General features: G+C 35.0%; 1 protein-coding gene across 1 annotated transcript in view; it reads right to left on the bottom strand.

Annotated features, from left to right (window-relative positions):
• The window catches only part of LOC117113525 (nucleolar pre-ribosomal-associated protein 1-like), a 22,739-nt gene extending 3,914 nt beyond the window's left edge, over positions 1-18,825 (bottom strand). The window contains exons 1-29 of the mRNA XM_033256885.1: positions 18,163-18,825; positions 16,258-16,403; positions 15,498-15,785; positions 15,198-15,294; positions 14,759-14,961; positions 14,400-14,536; positions 13,797-13,992; positions 12,899-13,036; positions 12,530-12,679; positions 11,894-11,990; positions 11,156-11,397; positions 10,877-10,984; positions 10,482-10,740; positions 9,523-9,717; positions 9,202-9,374; positions 8,715-8,954; positions 7,339-8,145; positions 6,848-7,004; positions 6,468-6,711; positions 6,057-6,225; positions 5,443-5,766; positions 4,904-5,124; positions 4,340-4,502; positions 4,040-4,169; positions 3,571-3,731; positions 2,963-3,181; positions 2,299-2,445; positions 2,004-2,113; positions 1,416-1,571 (exon numbers count right to left, since the gene is read on the bottom strand). Coding sequence (XP_033112776.1) covers positions 1,416-1,571; positions 2,004-2,113; positions 2,299-2,445; positions 2,963-3,181; positions 3,571-3,731; positions 4,040-4,169; positions 4,340-4,502; positions 4,904-5,124; positions 5,443-5,766; positions 6,057-6,225; positions 6,468-6,711; positions 6,848-7,004; positions 7,339-8,145; positions 8,715-8,954; positions 9,202-9,374; positions 9,523-9,717; positions 10,482-10,740; positions 10,877-10,984; positions 11,156-11,397; positions 11,894-11,990; positions 12,530-12,679; positions 12,899-13,036; positions 13,797-13,992; positions 14,400-14,536; positions 14,759-14,961; positions 15,198-15,294; positions 15,498-15,785; positions 16,258-16,403; positions 18,163-18,346 — 5,861 coding nt within the window. The 5' untranslated portion in view covers positions 18,347-18,825. The remainder of the gene's footprint in view (positions 1-1,415; positions 1,572-2,003; positions 2,114-2,298; positions 2,446-2,962; positions 3,182-3,570; positions 3,732-4,039; positions 4,170-4,339; positions 4,503-4,903; positions 5,125-5,442; positions 5,767-6,056; positions 6,226-6,467; positions 6,712-6,847; positions 7,005-7,338; positions 8,146-8,714; positions 8,955-9,201; positions 9,375-9,522; positions 9,718-10,481; positions 10,741-10,876; positions 10,985-11,155; positions 11,398-11,893; positions 11,991-12,529; positions 12,680-12,898; positions 13,037-13,796; positions 13,993-14,399; positions 14,537-14,758; positions 14,962-15,197; positions 15,295-15,497; positions 15,786-16,257; positions 16,404-18,162) is intronic.
• Between the last annotated feature and the right edge of the window lie 443 nt (positions 18,826-19,268).

The following is a 19,268-nucleotide window of genomic DNA, read 5'->3' as shown; positions in this document are numbered from 1 at the left end:
TTTACGTTTATCATACAGTCTATTAACACTGTCTTTACTTGTACTTTGTGCAATGTCTGTTGACTGTAATTCTGCTTGTTCATTTGCTCGTGCTAACAGTAGGATGTCATTTAATGTTCTTTCTTTTTCTAACAGCTTTCGCCGAAATTTATCTGAAGCACATCCAGCTAATATCTGAGTTTTAATTTCTCGGTCAATGTCAGAAAAATCACATTTAACTGCCTGTTGGTGCAACCTGGTATAATAATCTTGCATGAGTTCACCCTTGTTTTGCAGAAGCCTTCTAAAAACCAATGATTCATAATCTCTATTATTTTGGGGATTGAAATGCAAGCTTAAGAGTTTCTTTATTACATCATAACTCGGCGTAGCAGTAGCTCTGCTTGTACTACTACTACTCGATCCCGACGCACTACTCGAAGACGCACCTGGTTGTGACGTCACTGCTGCACTAGAGCCATCTGCCGCGGCAGTTGTAGGTCTAGGCCTGGAAGTAGGTTGTTTTAATAGAACATCTACTTCATCCTAGAGATCTGGGCCTCCATAAAATAATAATAGTGCTTTCTTCCTATTATCATCGGTTATGTTATTTGCTATTAGGCCAATCTCAAAATGCCTTATCCATCTGTCCCATCGTCGGGGACGATCAGCATGACTATGCACGTTGAACTGTGCTATGTTCATAGACGTGGCTGTGCTATTCAACATGGCTGCGGTCGCACTCTCTCGGTGGTGTGACTTCACTCATCAAATTCTGAGATTTGACTTACTTTTATCTCTTCTGCCATGTAGGGTGATGATCCTCGTCACCAATGTAATGTTGTACAGTCAGTAGTATATCATGTAACTACGCATACATCAAATGAAGTACAAACACTAGAACTCATCATATGGTTCTCTGCCTTGATTCATTCATCATCATTATGGCTCCCTCTCTAAGTTTCCAACCTTAACGCCAATAGGTGGCGCTACTGCCAATATTGTAAATAATCACAACACCACATTAATGTATAAGTATAATGGGTTATGTGTACACACACTAGACCTAATACACGTTGACTGGTCGAGATAGGAACAATCAAAATGTTTATATATTGATTATATTCCCAAAATAACTATCTCTATTTCTAGCAATTGCTGCTATATTCACCATAGATACTTTCACAATTAAAGTTAATATCATTACCATTACTGGAGGTATTAGTAGCAGTAGAAGTACTGCAGTAGCATTAGTAGTAGCAGCAGCCTTAGTATCATTATTATCAATAATAAAATAGTAAAAGTCTTTCTTACTTTGATTGTGACATACAGTATTCAAGTTAGTGCATTAGTATCATTATCAACATGTTAATTGCTTGTGTTTTTTTTAATTTTTTTAAATTGATTATTATGAAAACATTGTCATTGTCTCTCACCTTGATCTACCTAGCAACGAGAAGCAGACCACAGCAATCCGATGAAGCACTTGGCAACTGTCAGGTTGGGGCAATGCCTTTATGGATGAGGTGATGGATGTGGCAATCAGCTTCACCAGAGAACAAAGCTTCAACAGCGTCTCTTCATTCAGTGAACTACAAGAAATTACAAAAACTGTAGTAGGAGTTGGTTATAGTTGTTTGGGGTTTCCTAGCCTTGAGATCAGGGTTTTTTATCTGCTTGAAAAGTTGGGCATGAGGAGTGGAGGAGGTTGCACAATTTTGGACAATTTCTTACTTGTTAATTTGATGATTAAAATAATTTTTAAGTTGTCTATTTATTTTTAGTTCAACCACTATCGGGAATGTTCGAGTGGCAAACTATTGGAGTTGGCTCTGCCCATGTAATACTCTTCAAAAAAAAAAAAACTTGTCAAAAAAAGTCATGTCATCAATGATAAATTCTAAATAAATAAACAAAAATATAAATAAATGTATATAGAAATAAATAGAAATACTGTTCAAAATGACCAGTGTAGAAATATGGCAATTTGTTGCTATTGTGGAAAAGCTAAACGTAAGTTTTACCTTACTATTGCCTGTGCTTCTATCCATGAGAGAAGTGAGTGATTTTGGATCAACTTCAACGTTGCCCCTGGTAACCTGGTCACTTTATCAAGCAGCTGTATGATCAGATTCTAACCAATAAATAAACACAAAATACGTCACATGATAAATACTCATCACACAAAAATAAATTATAAATTTTATTGCATTTAAATATTTGTATTCACTACAAAAATTGTACAAATAAAAGAATCCCATTGACTTGTATCACGACCCCTCCCTGAAAAAAAAAAAACCTTTTCAAAATTCTTTTTACCTGCATTTTCCTATCACATACACAGCTACTAAAGAAGCTTAATAGAGTCTTGAAAACGTAGCTCTGCTGATTGTAAATGTAGAAATCATGCTCATCTCGCAGTCCATCAATCATTAGCTGCACCAACCAGGTACGTTCCACTTTATTCTGAAGGATGAAATTAACAAAAATATTTGTTACTAGATTTAAACAAATAATACATTCTAAATATACATTAAAATATATATACAGTACTGTAAAGCTTTATATACAATATACAGTTTATGTGACAAACGTATGTAAAATGGACATCACGATGTCATATCATACCCATATATGGTCATAATGAGGTCATATTATACCCATATATGGGCATAATGTCATACCATACACATATATGAGCATAATATCCTATATACCCATATATGGGCACAATGTCATATTATACCCATATATGGGCATAATGTCATATCATACCCATATATAGGCATAATGATGTCATAACATACCTATATATGGGCATAATGATGTCATATTATATCCATATATGGGCATAATGATGCCATATCATACTCATATATGGGCATAATGTCATATGACAGAGCTTTAATATTGTTTACTTGTTGTTAGGTGAGAATGAAATGAGTTCTAAAAATAGAAACAAAATATTGTTCTCGATACACACCTGAAGATTTGAGCTGTAAAATAACCTTTGCATCATGGGTACAGCTTCTAAATTTAGCTCTGGTTTTACAAACAACATTTTGAAGACCACCTTGTACATAAGATCTTCAGGGGTTAGAATCAATTGCAAGATGCGCCCCATCAGAATGCATATCACATTGGGTACTCGTTGATTTGGTTTCTTAATTGAGTTACGAAGACAATCAAGGAGGTAAGCAACCTACAAAAAAAACCAACAGAGAAGGTTACAGAAATTAACAAATCAAAGATGCTGATTTTAGGTACATAAGAGCATATTGAGATCTTGTATTATAAATCATTTTTAGCAAAAGAAAAAAGAGATGGGCAATTATATTATACTTGAATTGATTGGTAAGGGAACTTCAGCAGTTTATGCAATAAAGTATTCTTAAGATAGACAACAAGAATCTTTCTTTTTCTAATATTTAAAGATTGTAAAAGAATTTAAGTTGCAAAGACAAAGATCAACTTAAACAATATTCAGTAAACTCCCTGCTTTGGGACACCCTTATTAAGGAACACTTTTTGGTTGCGAAGGTGTCCCCTTAATAGCGGTTCCACTGTATATCATTTGCATAAATACTGTACCTCTCTTCTGCCCCAGAATCTTGCACTTTCTAAATGTGTATAGAATGCTGCCAAGCAATGGTATGCTGCTGCCCTCATTGTTTTGTCATGGCTTCCCAATGCAGCAAAGATATAGTCTACACATCCAGACTCTATCAACTTGGAGCAGTCTACTAAAGAGGCTACAAAGGGAACATAAATAAAAGTATATTTTAATTAACCTGTCATGAAAATATGGCTTTATTTGAAAATGTAAAGCCAGAATGGAGAGGTGGATTGGGGATAAGGAGCCCAAATTTTAATACCAAGGTGCTTCATTCAATGTTGGTAAATAAGAGCATTTTTCTTACAATCAGAAAAAAACAAAATCACTTCCCATAACCTCATAAGGAGATTTACAGTACTACATCCAATTTATTAGATTTGTTATTAAACCCATTAAATACTGTGTAGATACTGTAATGAAAAAAAAACTAAACTTTGTATTTACTTGGAGAAAGCAGGTAACTAAGCATAGGAAGGACACAGCAAGGGTCATAGATGCCACTACTATCTGTCTGTGAACACCCGTCTTCCTTCAACTCACACTCATCTAGTTTTTGAGTCATGGCTCCAATTGGCTGGAAATAAAAATCTGTTACTTAAGCTAAAAAATATGCATTCCATTGGGAATTATCATTATAAAAGAAATTATGAAAGAAAAATATTCTGAAGAAAAAAAATCTGAAAGGAAAAAATTCTGAAAAAAAAAAAATTAAAAAAAATTAAAATACAGATTTATTACACTTACTTGAAGTTTCCTCTCCAATGGAAAGTTCAAAGTTGAATATTTCAATTTTTCTGGATCAAAGAGTGCAATGACCTCAGACATGCTTGGTTGTGTCCACAGTGATCTGCCTAGCGATGACCTAGCCATGTGCTGTTCCACAGCAATCTTTCCAAACATAAACGGTCTGTAAAAAAACATCAATTAAATTGTATAATTATATTACAATAAAATTATGTATGTAATAGTATGTCAGACGTATATTTTGTACAGTATATTGCTTTATTTCTGATTATTGAAAGAAATTACTACAAAACAAAGACTTAAAGTTGGGAGATTAAATCAATGCTTCCATTTCATGTTTTTGACCCAGTGTCTAAAGTGACTCCTACACAAAACAAAAGACTGTGACATAATATTTAGGAAGTGGTAGGGTATGGTCCCTGGTGTATTATTATTAACCAATATATAAACATTTTATGGTGTGTGTGCCTGTATTGTATTGTCGCTGTGGAAAGACAGTTATTTTAATGTCAATTTTTTTGCCTGACATGTAACTTAAATATCAAAATCATATCATGTACCTACCGGAAACTCCAGACATCAACATGATTTATTTCACACAGGTACATTATGTAGAGAAGCTGTTGATCGACCGGCTGCATGGTTGCGCTGTACGCTCCAAGAAATACGGTAAAATGAGATGTGGTGCAGCTACTACAATCTAGATCTAAGAGTGTACTGATCAACTTCACAAGGTTCTCTGTAACAAATTCCAAACCAATTTGGTTATATAATAAAAATGATTGCTTTATAGTTTTCTACTTTTACTTTTTAAACACAATAAATAATATCTTGACGTACACAACCTACCGTGAATTAACAAAAGAGTTAAAAATAACCCCACAGAGTATCAACAATAATTAAAACAGAGTACTGAAGGAAGAATATATCAAAATATATGAGAAAAATAAAACACATCAGCAGTAGCAAAAAGCAATCAAAAAGTCAATATTCTATTAAAATACAGCCAGTCACAATTTGTAGTCTTTGGAATGAACAGAACAATGCCATTATAACTGTCTCTTATACACATCTAGATGTGTATAAGAGACAGGCATAAATACTGTACCTCTCTTCTGCCCCAGAATCTTGCACTTTCTAAATGTGTATAGAATGCTGCCAAGCAACAAAGAGTCTATATCTTGATCCTCACCAACCTCCAGAAGCATTGTGGGTATGAATGCTGAATGCGAAGCTACCATTTGGAAAATAACAGAAGTTGGAAGGGCACCCTCTATGGTTGCTTCCTTTCGGTAGATTACTTCTATAAAATTACTTAGGAGACTATGTGCTTCCGCATCTTGATAGTGAGATTTTAAAACTTCCTTTACAAATGCATTCCAGGTTTTCACAAAGGGTGATGTTATATCGAGGATTGAGTCAAAAGACTGTGAAAAAAGTGAACTAATGTCAAATTATATTCTTTAAATTAAGTGGAGATCCCCATAAAGTCTGTTGAAGACATTAATGACCCTTGTAGTTGTGCCAGACTTTACATGCATCTCAAGCCTTAAAACTCAAATAACCCCTACTCAGGATACATACAGTAGGGGACAGGAGGTCCTTACCTTGAAACTAACCCCAGGATGTATAGAATTTGAATTTTTCTATCTGAATCTGATCAAGTGTACAAGTTTAAAGATTTGCACAATTCTCTCGGAGTGAATCTTTTACTAACCTGGATGGATTTACATACAATATTGCTATAGTGACGAATGTAAGGATCCTTGGCCTGTTCTTTAGTGAGAATTATTATGCTGCGTAGACTGGCATGAAGGAATTCACTCATCTGTTTGGATTGAGATTTCAATTGGCCAATTAAAATAGAACAAGCTTGAAGTTGTAGCCTATGATTAGAAAAAAAAACAACTATTTATTAACACGTGCACTCACACTTAAATTCACTAAATAATTCATTGACATCACTTGCCCAATCAAAGAATTGCATTCTTGTAATCTTTATTTTAAAATCCTTCTATTATAGTAGTAGTTGAACACCTTTAATATTACAAACTTGTTGCCTAAAAATTTAAGTAATATATTAGCAGGACAAAATTGTTGTTAATAAAAACAAAGTTCACACTTCTACCTGTTGAATGGGATCTTTGATATGATTGGTCTTTGGCATAACAGGTCCACCAATCCAATTACAGCTTCATCATCCACTAGCTTTGCCACTTTTTCAAGAACGGTTACTTTTAACAGACCATCATCAGTTTCTTCTTTCTGATTGGATAATTCTAACTGGAAACTTGCAAATGTTTGGTCATTTGTCTCATTGATGCACCAGTGCTTCAGCCAATCCCAAAACAAGTCAGTTAGGTAGGCATTATCTATTCATCAGTCACAAAAAAATAGTATTTAGTGACAAATTTCTTCTAACAAAGATTCCAAAACAGAAAAATTTCAGTTGCATCTTTTAATGCATAGTTGGATAAGGCTCACCAACATTATATTGAATATCATTACCTGTTTTCGTTGGTTTGCTTAGCAACACATTCACAAGTGGTAAGTACCATTCTTGACGTTTGTGCAAGGTTTCTTTAGATTTCGGAATTTGTAGCCAATTACAAAACTCAGCACATAAATTTTCATGCTTCTCCACCAAATAGGCTGCAATGAGCAACTAGAGAAATGATAAATACAACAGGTTATCAATTACAGTAGAGCTTCTATTCTATTATGTGGACACTTTAACCCATATATGGATGCAATACAGAATCATGACTATATGGGTGTGGCATGGACAAATCACTGAAAATATGTGTAGACAACATGAAAAATGGTTCAGAAAAACCAAAATTCAGACATACTTGCTACAAATTACTGACTAGAAACTGATGAAATCTATGTATTGGGAAGAAAACTACCCATGTTATTTAGATGTATTTATCATCTACATTTAATCCAATTCTAAATAGTTGTTAAACAACTGAAATATATTTCTGGCATTCAAATACCTTTTGTCTGTTTCCATTTAAGCACCGCAGGAGAGTTTTCTTTGTTGCTGCCATGGTTACTACCTCATCGTGCTTGATCATGTGACTGACAAGGCTATCAACCTCTTCGCAATCGATTGCTTCAAATATCGTTAGTAATTTTTTTGTACTAGACTTATCAATTGGCACCTTGGTACTACTAAGAGCTATGTCTGATTTTGACTGGTTTACACCAGCAAACAACTGCATCAATAGTACTACAAATTTCCCCCTTTCAGATAAATCATCTTTGGTAGAGTTTAGAAGATGCTTTGTAGGTAGATTTGCATTGTTTTGTAGAAGTTCCCAGAATTGTTCTATTTCGAGTAAGTCTTGAACAGCTTTGAATAAATCTGTCAAACTTTTGAAGTCTAAAACATTATCTTTTACTTGAGTCACATCACTTGCTTGAGCAGCGAGGGCACCAAAGACCTTCGAAATCCACTCCCTTAATAATTTTACTGGGAGATATTGTTTATAGGTTGAAAGAGTATCTTTTAAAAACTCACAAATAACTTTACAAGTTGCCTTTTTGCAAGGAGACACTGCTATACTGCCCTCACAAGTTGGTAACCAAACAGTTAACATACTGTTCGTAAGGATGATTCTTGTCAACTCACACAAAGATGAACTTTGACTCTTAGCATCACATGTTAAAGTTTCCTCTGGGATTAATGTGTTCCTACTGGTATCAGATTTTTTGCTGTTCTCAATTTGGTTTTGAAAATGTTTGAGAGCTTTTTTTATTAGTTCCAGGCAGTTCATCAGAACTTGATTTGCTGATGCAAACTAGAAAAGTACAAGACAATGTACATCAGTATGAAGGAAATATACAGATAATTATGCTAGTGGTGTGATTTTGCCAACATGCATCACCTCCCCTAACAACCATGCAAACCCACAAATGTTTAAAAAATGTTAATCTAATCCTCTCACAAATGTTTATCCCTCCCCTCACAAATATTCTCCCTTCATCTAATGCTCATCTCCTTCCCTCACTAATGTGTATTCCCCTTTTAACACTCCCTTCACAAATATTAACTGCTCCTCTTAAAATATTCACAATCCACTCAAAAAAACTTTCACAATTTTTCTACTCACAGAAATTCACTCTCTTTTCTAAAATTGTCATGTATTTTCATAGCGCCTTCTATAATAAAAAAAAAAGCCACTAAGAAACTAAACAGGTGCGAATGCGAAGAGAACAAGGAAGGTGCACACCCCCGGTATAAAGATAGCATTGCAGTCACTACCATCGCAATTTTTATCCCCTCACATGCTGTTCATGCACTCCCTAATAAATTGATTTTCTCCTCTCATAAAAATAAATGGTCATGTTCTTTGTCTCTAACACTTACCAGGTGAGTGTGAAGGATAGAAGTTCTTGCATAAAGCATCAATAGTTGAATCAATGTTTTCAGCCCTTCAAAATCCAGTGGTTTCTTATTAACAAGTGCAGAAGCTTTTCTAACAAAATCATCTGTTGCCAAGTCATCTCTAGACACGATAAATGTTTTGTAAAGCAGATCCAAAGCATTGCTTCTACTTGCAGCCAATAATTTCTGTTTTTTCATCTTTGAATCTTTAGTCGTCTGGTTCTGTAAATAAGAATGTAATAATGATCAAAATAATTTATTAACATACTGAAGGAAATGTGATTTATACGCAATATTTACCAATAATCCTCTCGAAAAACAGACAACTATTTGCTATCACTAATGTGTTATGTGATTTGATTGGGATGGAGATGGGGCTTTATTCTAAAAACAAAAGTACAAAGAGGGCAGGTGATTTGACCAACACAAAATGTGTAATTGTAATATGCATAAGTAGTATAAAACTTACTTTTGAACTTCCCGGCAACCAAATTGAGCAGTAACTTATAAATTCTGCCAAATCACCACCATCTTTTTTGTTTTCCTTCACAATGTCTAACACAAGCATACACATGGGTATTGGGTTATCTTGGGAATGCAAAATGGCTCTCAAAACGGATGTCAAATATGATTTAATTGAATCTGGAAAAAAAATTGGAAGTCAGTCAGTCAGTCAGTTGAGAAGAGACAATAAAAATTAATTAGTGTATCGTAGGTATTAGATATCAAAATCAAATTTTTCATTATGAACATTCTAGAATTTCAATGTATGGATTCTGTTATCACTTACCTTGTTGCTTTGTATCACATGTTGTCCACTCATGAAGAGCAGCTGGAACTAGAGCACTAAATGGTGACAGTAGCATCTCTGTGGAGTAAGTGTTTACAGGTGTGTCCATGGATGTGTCAATGGGTGTGTCCTGAAGTCCATCTGGCACTAGCGTAGTAACTTGTGGTATAGGAACTTCATCCATATCAAGTATGTCTTTTAAACAATAGATATTATTTATTTAATATTTATACAAACTTATTCCATTTCACAGAAATACAAAGCTTAGAATAAGTATATAACAGAATTACATCATCACTACTGCCACCACAACAATCCTCATCACTACATACATACACAATATATAGCACATATACAATGGCATGTAAAGTGCTTGGGATATGTTCCTGCAAGGAAATCTAAAGATTACACAAATCACTGGTGATATCTGAAGTGTATATGAGTGAGATACACACTTAACTAGGTCATGTTAGCATCCCAGGAACATGGTAGCAAAACACCTATTGTATGGCCTTGCTAGTTGCGTTCCTAACATACTGCTGAATTGAAGCCCAATGAGCCTATCTCGAGAAGAAGCCCATCTCGAACCCCCCTTTAGTTTGCAAAATTAACCTCGAAAAGAAGCCCAGATACAGATTGATGTTACAATGGCCTTACTTATTTTTTTAAAGCCCATCCAAAGTTCGCAAAAAAAAAGAAGCCCAGGGCTTCAATTTGAGGTTTTACGGTATGACGCACAGTAAAACCACAGATCTGAAAGCAAAATCTGCAGAACCAGTTAGAGACCCTTCTTGCATCAGTTCCATGAAAAAAAAAACAAGAATGTGTACTTGGTAGTTTATGCACGATGTCTGGGGCAGACTGTTCCATTTATCTTTAGAGGTATTCCCACATTATAGATTATCAATATCAAGACTTCCTTTGCAAAACAAACATCAAAATAAAAAGAAGCCACTCACTTTTGATCTGAGATGTCAGTGTTTGCCCGCCATCCTCATTGACATCATCCTCAAGAATCCCACTGCATTGCATAGCTGATACAGTCGCCATGGCAACTTGATCCATCAATGGATGTGGATTGCGGACAACTTTAGTTAAAATCCTCTGAAGGAACTGGATCTCCAGCTTGGTGGATGATCCAGTGTCTTCTGAGAGATGTTGCAACCAGATATCTACCTCTTGATCACCACTTTTGAAAATACCAGTTTCCCTGAATATCTGTGAGTGTAAACAAATGAAAAGAATTGCCCTACAAATGTTATTTATATAATAATAATATAAATAATAATATTAATAACTATTTTAAAACAGAAATTTGCATCTGGGAAACCAAGGATTTGACTATTTGTCTTACCTTGTGAAGGAGTGCTTTGCTGGCCTCTTGAAGTCTAGTATCTGTAGCAGAGGTCAGGAGACTCAGTAATAGTGTTACTGTCGACTGTTTACTTTTGTCTGTCTTTAGCTACAAAGAAACGATGCATAAAATGTAAACATCCTGTGCTGTTGACCCTTTATTGGCCATGATGCAGAAATAAGGCATCATCTAGGCATGTATTCACGAAATGCACAAGCACAATTGCTGAACGATGAAATGAAATGTGTGGTTGAATTAACAATTAACCAATCCACTCACCTCCTTGAACCATTTTATCTGGCCTCTAGGCAGAGTTTCTAAGAATTGCAGGGCATTGTGCTGCAAAGACGTCACATCACTGCAGAGCTTCTTCTCTTGCAGGCTGCAGATATCATGCAGTAGATGTCCAAAGTCAAAGGTTGTCTGCTCCATAGCTGATGGGATGCAGCGCTGGTACAGCCGTAGAACTTTCAGCAGGATGATCAATAATTCAGTGAGGTCTGGAGTTTGGAGGCTATCCTCTGAAAATACAAGAATACATTACTCAAAAGTAAGACAGGAAAAATTGTAGGTGTGAACAATAATAATACTGTCTGCATTGAGGTCAAAAACTGTCATGCTTACAATACTTAAAAGCAAATTCAGTATTCAGTTAGAATTTGTTAACTTTTAACAATACTAGAATTTACTTGTAAGCATTGCTACACAATAGCCTAGTTTCCTTAAAATATCTACACTTTTGTTACAGCTTTTTTAATGCAATCATTGCACTAATGTAGCAGTCCCCGACACAATCGGGAAGGTTCCCCGATACGAATAACCAATCAGCATCACTAAAAGCTGTCAGAGAATAGCATGTATCAATTGTATGGAAATCAAGCTTAAGATGGTAGTTGCACTACAAAAATATGTCTGTGTCAAGATTTATAACAGTTAGGCCTAGCCTAAATGGTCTCCTAGAAATAAGCTGTGGTTTTTATTAGGATATACATTTTAATATTTCCATTACTGAATTACCTTTATTATTAGCACTTTTGTCAGGTGTTTGCCTTCCAGTTAAGAAGTTCATAACTTTGTGCCACACTCCAAACAACATCATCACCTCTGGTAACTCCTGCAAGCAAACAGTACATATGAAAAATAATTTAGTTATGGCTTAAATACATTTTCTATTAGTTATTTATCATTTATATGTATTAAACAGAATTTTTAATACCATATTTAATTAATAGTGACCCATCCAGCAAAGCTGGTCATTTGGACCACCAATGCTCTATAAACAAGACTCTTTGTTGTTTTTAGTTGTCAGAAAACTTGAACAAAGGTCTCTGGGATTTGAAGGCACCTTAAAAACCAAGCTACAACACTGAAAACTGAATACTGAATTGCTTTATTTGTCCATCATAAGATAATAGAAATTGTTCTTGAATACTGGCAAACAAATTAGTAAAACAGTCATTATTAAAATAGATGTATATATAAAGTTAATCTATTGCCATCACCACTCCATTTTTCATATTATTAATATCAATTTCAATATAATTTGATCATCTTCCATAAAACTAATTTTATTTAATGAGCAAAGCTTTCATAGATACATTGGAGTTGCTTTGGTCAGTCAATCATTCCACTCTACAACATCGTAATACCAACCGTTAAAACATGATCTTTGAACTCCTCAATAAATGCTCTTTTGTCGAAGGTGAGAGTAGCTTGTTCTGTGAACTGAATGACCTTCAATGACCTCTCTAGAAACAGCATCATCACATCTAAAGATTGGTAGCACACCATCAGGTTGGCGTTCTAGAGAACAGTAAGCAATTTAAAAGAAACACAAATACCTATTTAATAAATTGTATAATAATTTACATAAAATGTTTATGTTACATCCAGATTTTGTAAAATAATATTATTATGGCTTCAACATACAATAAATGAAATTTGAATACACATTCAGTATAATTCAACTTAAGTTTCACCATGAACATCTCACCATTTTTGTATTTTACATTCATTGCTTACCTTAATGCCCTGAACTAGAGTTGACTTAGAAATTACTGCTGGCTTGGTAGTGACCATTGCCATGACAACCAGCTTTGGAACAGCTGTTTTATCAGATTGTGTAAGGCATGGAGGAACATCAGGTTGGGCTTGGTAAATCTAAGGATCAATAAAAGTGGTACCTACTGTTCAATAGCATGAAACAATAGGAATATATATTTATATCTACAACTGTTCACTTGCATAGGGCTATAGTATATGGGCTCTGCTAGGCTGGTGCAGAATGTTATGTACACTCGGAGACAATTTCACATCTTCCCAAGTTTAAGTAGAGTTCTTTAATGTACAAACAGCCACTGATGTACACAGGACTAACAGCTTAAATATCTCTCCCCCAACAAATGTGGTGCAGTCACTTACATTTCATCTTAGACACAACAGGCTCATTCACATAAGTTTTTGTGAAAAAGTTATTATGATCTATACATCATGATCTATTTATGCTAATGATGTACAGTGTTGCATGAAAATTACCAGAAGCACAACCAGTGAGGTTGTCTTAAATATCAGGCCGTTAAATAAACTGAACGATGATTGGTTAAATTCAACACTGAACGCTGATTGGTTAAATTCAATGTCATGAATTAATTTATCGTGTTATCAAGATTAATCATGATGAATCAAGATGCTCCACTAGATTTTGGCAGGTTCACATAAATGACTGGCTTGATCATGATCCCATGGACCATGATAAACAAGGAGAACAAGGATGAAAGGACCAAGAAATCATGTTTAGGTAAGTATTTTCCTGGATACTACTTATTACTGAATACGATGTTTAAAGGGGCTACAATGTTTTATTTTCCCTTGTTTGGTGAAGCAGACATTTTTCTAAATAAAAATATACATAATGACTTACCCTGGACAAAAATTTCATGTTTACTATCCATGTTTCTGAAGCACGTGGAAAGAACGAGTAACCACATGAGGTCAGATATTTATGGAGGAGGTCGGGACATGTCCTCAAAATCTTGGTCGCCAGCTCTTCTACCAAAACATCTTTTGTTGCTGTTCGTAAAGTTTGAAGGAACTTAAACAAAACTGAGTTCTGATTTCTGTAGTAAAATTATAGAAAGAAAAGCAGCAATGTTGATTACAAAATAAGATTTTGTGATAATCACGTTATAGTACATTTTTAGCTGTCAAATGGGGATTGGACTTTGTCATAAGATCATACAACCAAATGTGTAGGTGGAATCATACTGTATGAAAGAATGTATGATGTTTGAATCACATGACCAATTGTTGGTAGTCACATGATCCAGTGTGTTGGTAGACATTTTTCCTTGAGTAAAACCATTCTTAGTCACTGAAACAGCATTTTACTAATATTCTGTACTCATCTACATTTGTCTGTGTAAATGTTGATGGCCACAAATCTAAGACACTATATTATTTTTCAGATTGGCTTTTCAAGTAAACATGTCAACAAATGTAAATTATTCAATACTTCTGCACTTACGTTCCAGACGTCCCGTAAGTCTTGTCAAAGAAGTTGACCCCATGTTTGTGAGAGCAAGTGACCTCACAGAGGAAGCCGTGGATAAGCTGTCTGGCAATGAGTCTACCATCAAGTAAATGTTCCTCTTCCTCTTTTCCCTAAAATATGAGAGAAAAATGAAACACTCCACACCATATGAATTGGTATGAAGAATGATGTGTGATACAATTTTATAGACTGTTTGTACAATGTCCATGACAGAATATTTATAATTTTAACAGATGAAACTTGTAACTGCATAACATGACACATTTATAATCAGATGCTAGTACTGTAAGCTTTTTTTATCTTTAAAGCATGAAAGTGGAGAAGCTAAATACTGTATCATTGTTGAGATCGTTTTTGCCTTCCCATTCATAGAGACTTGCTAACTGTTGTAAAGTGTATTCATTGAACAACTTCAGCTTCTGCGTCTTCTTAATACTGTGATTCATCACGACCTTATCACGTAACGTCGGGAGAAGTACTTGAATGATAGACAACCGGTCAGCCTTCACTGCCTTGAATGTTCCTTTGATGAAATCTAGGGGGTAAGACAATTTGAATCAGTAAGGACTGCTGGGAAGAGGAAGGCAAAGCTTTTCTATCAACTGTCTATACCCTATTTCATTTCAGGTCTAAAACAGGACCATATCGTTGTGAGCAAGCAGCTATTCTATCAACTGTTTATACTCCATTTAAAACAAAATTTTGAATGTACAGCTTTTTTTATAAATAGTTTATAACCCAATTAATTGGAAATTTAAAGCAGGAACATACCTTTGTGTGCAATTAGCTGTTCTATCAATTGGTTATCCCCAATAACCATAAGTGACAACATGAAGCGTATATACCATACACGTACATCTTCATCGTCCTGAAAAAGCGAATCTTCATTACTATTTCCATCAACAGAAATATAATCATGCAAACCCTCATCATGTAATAATAATCAGCATAATATTTAGAATAGTAACAATAGAAGCATTCTTTTGGAATTAGGGTGTTTACAAATAAACAATATCATGGTAAAAATATGAAGGTGTTGTTATTGTTATTATTTTTATCCCTATTTCTTACTTTTAGATCACATCTGTTCACAAGTTTTTTCAAACCTGGATGTTCAAATGAGAAGCAACTGATAACATCTCTAGCAGAGCTAATTCCCAGCATAACTATGGACGTCAACAGTCGGAATCCTGCCATCGTCACCTTATTATGAATGCCGGCAAAGATAGCGCGTTCCACTTGCTTCATGTGTTTGTGACATAGCTGGTGAGCCACTCGCACTAGATTGCTATGGTAGATGCCGAGATCGTCCACAACGCGTAGGCAGACCTTCTCAAGAGTCTCGCACATCAATTGAAGCTATATAGAAAAAGATATATGATTGAAATTAATAAAATAAATCAATGAACAGAGAAATGCAATATATATTAATTAATCTGTGGCAAATAATTGCTTCATGTAAGGTAATATACCATTCAGGAAATGGTCTTGTTTAGCAATGGAGTATGGATAGTATAAGCTGGTGGGTTGAGAGAATCTGTGATATGGCTGCTAAGACTCTTAAGTATTGCAACCTACGCAGCTGAGAAGCAGTGACAAAATTTTATTATTTTATTTTTATTTTGGCTTAGTGACCAGTGATCCATCAAAATGCTGATGCATAGGATATTGAGGGATGCAAATGGCCAGTTGTATATTTCTTAAACTTCGTTAAGTAAAAAATCTTTTCTTTTTAATTTTTATATTTATTCTCAACACTCAAGCTCATTATATCTATTTCATTCTATCTTTTCTTTGCATTCTAAATGTTCAAAATTGCATGTAAACTGACCTCTTTGGGTTGTTTCTTGTTTCCTTCAAACAGCTGTAATAGTTCAGAACACTCCCCTGATATCTGAAGATAAGCACTGACGACATCTTTGCTAGCATCAGTTTCGCTTTTCCATTCAGTGCTTAGCTTATGAAATGTGGTCAATGCTGAAATCAACAGACAAATGTGCTTATAACTCATGATCAGATATTGCTTATGAGATGTGCAGAAATAATTAGTTGTATAGTGTGTCTTACGCCAAAATAATTAAATTTAGACTGTGTATTGTAATGTAGTATTAAGGTTCAATGGTATTAACTTGCATAACCATTGGAATCGATACCCTTCACCTGATAAATGCCTTAAATTGGTTTGACAGTTTTAATGGTCAACTTGAGTATACAGATAATCTAATAATATAACTGGACTTTGTATAACTTTACCCTAGTCAGTTGGACTTGGCCTTTCTCACACTATGAATCTATTGTATGATTGTCAGTTTTGAGCCTAAGTTCTGAAGTTTGTGATACATCTTAATTAGCAGTTTTTTGGTAAACAAGTTACTAAATCATAGAGAAATAATTTCTCTATGATCCAATCAGAAACTCTAAAAGTATGGGGTGACTTACTTGAAACACCCCCATTACCTAAAGTATAATAGGCAAACACCCCATATCACTGAGTCATCAGTAATCAGTAGTAGTCAGTAGTCAGTGATCAGTAGTCAGTAGTTAGGAGTACACAGAAGAAAGTACAGAGCTGAGCTGACTCCTCTCTAAAAGGGTTCTCTAACATCTGAAACCTGGAGTTTAGCTGATTGTAACCAATGTACAGTTTGTGTGAATAAAAGCTTGCAGTGAACCAAAAATGAACTGTTATACTACTCATTTAAAAGCCACCCAATTAACCGATATTTAACAGTACAGTACATACAGTTGCTAATGGTTAAACTGAGTAATTAGCATAAGTAAGTGGCAGTATTGTATACTTTGGTACAGAGATGCCATATACTCATAATTTTGGCAATAGCAAGTTGATTCTAGTATGACTCATCATTTTCAATCTTATAATGCGGAAAATACGAATACTGTACATTAAAAAATGTTTTCATGTTTTCTGTCACCAATTCTGGGTATTTTTAGCCCCATATAATAAATAATGACAATATTCATCCATAATTCTGAATGTGTTTCTTAAACATCTGTACCCAATTTATAGAATAAGAAACACGCAACCAATATGCATTGATTGGTTGGTAAGCAAAAAACTTTAGTCAAGTTGCCATTGTTTGCTGGTTTTAAAAGCGAGTTGCCACACGTGCACATTCCCATTGTGCTTCTTTTCCTTTACGAGCATCAGTTTGCCGCTTGCCATTGTTATACTTGTTCACTTTGCATGCATCAAGTACCGCTCAGAAGTTTATTATTATGATTTTTATTACTATTATTATTATTTATTATTATTAAAATTTGCAACAAACAAAAAAGCTAAAAACTTTAAATATTATTTTAAATATTATATACTCCATTTATTTTCATACACATTCATGTACAAACATAATTGGTACTTTATAATATTACAAATTATATGCAAAATTCCATTGTTTCACTTTATATAATTTGATAAAAGATAACAAAACCAACATAAAAAGCCTACGATGAACAAATTGACGAACTTATAAATAACACAGGCCTAGCCTCTAGGCATTATTAGATTTTGAGTTTTCGCAACTCCATTACTGGCGCTCCATATCTGCGACTATAATGAAGCGCTACCAAAATGAGTCGCGACCGAAATTAATCTGTATTCCTGTTAGGCCTAGGCCCTACGTTTGCCGTGTAAAAAACCAGGCGATCAAACACAGTGCCTAGCCTAGAAATTAGTTACCTTCCCTTGCTGGCTTCCCAGCAGCAGCCTAAGGCCTACCTTGTAAAACGTCTACGTTACTGTCTGAACGTAGTTGCTTTTTAAACTTATATGCGCTAAAATCTTCAGTCTTTTTCTTAGTTTTGGTTTCAGGCTGACTGACGGAAGATGCATCACTCTTTCTCTTTAGGTTCTTCATTCCACAAGCATTTTGTGAACTTTCAGTGTTCTGTTTAGTTTTCATTCAACACAACATGTGCGATACCATGATGTCAAAGGGCAAATTGTCACAAAGAGGGCGCTAGAACCGTTAAAGTGAATGAAGAATTTACATTTTTGAACCAACGAAAACTGAGAATTATCGTGAATGTGTGAAAGGGGAATTAAGCGGGGCCCTGTTCCACGAAACGAAGGGAAATATATCTTATAACACTACGGCCAACCCCTATTAAGGGGACACCACTATTAAGGGAACGGGGAAACTTTCCGAGTGTAAAAATGGTGAAATCGATACAACTTAACGCCTATAAAGGGGAAACATTTTTTTATTACTACAAAACAACTATAGTAGTCTTAAAATAAGGGAAAAAAATCATTCACATTTAAAATTTTGACACGTTTTGAACAATAAACTTAACATCAAAATAGAAATGTTTTTCTCTCAATCATTAGAATGAACACTGGTACAGTAGGCCTATGCTTAATGCATGCAGGCCCGTAGGCGGAGGGCTGTCTCTTATACACATCTGGTGGGGGGGGGGGACGTGCAGAAGGTGCGGACGCACCCCCCTCCCAAAGGAGGATTCAAGGGGAAGAACCCCCTAAAATTATAAAAGAAATGGAGAAAAAAGAAAAATCATAATTAAAGTTTGTCTGAGAGTGCTATTTCCGGCCACTTTGAGGTGCCATAATCATAAATTTTCTTACCTCAGCCCCAACCATGGTGGGGCTGAGGTGGTATTGACCATCTGTCTGTGCAAGTTTCTCCCTTCACCGCACTATCTATTTCTCCTGCTTTACTGTAGGTCCCTAGACAATACTCAAATGAATGAAAATTTAAATAGGATTACAAATTATGGATTTTAGAAATCCATATAAAAGGCCGCCCTCAAAATGCTAATTTGTCAGAGCTTCCAGAAGAATCACCACGGTACAACAGCTGTCTC

Source organism: Anneissia japonica, unplaced genomic scaffold, assembly GCF_011630105.1.
Source record: "Anneissia japonica isolate Jap-2015-1 unplaced genomic scaffold, ASM1163010v1 scaffold287748_len1686314_cov196, whole genome shotgun sequence".
In the NCBI taxonomy this organism is placed as follows: domain Eukaryota; kingdom Metazoa; phylum Echinodermata; class Crinoidea; order Comatulida; family Comatulidae; genus Anneissia; species Anneissia japonica.
This window is presented reverse-complemented; position numbering and strand designations above follow the sequence as displayed.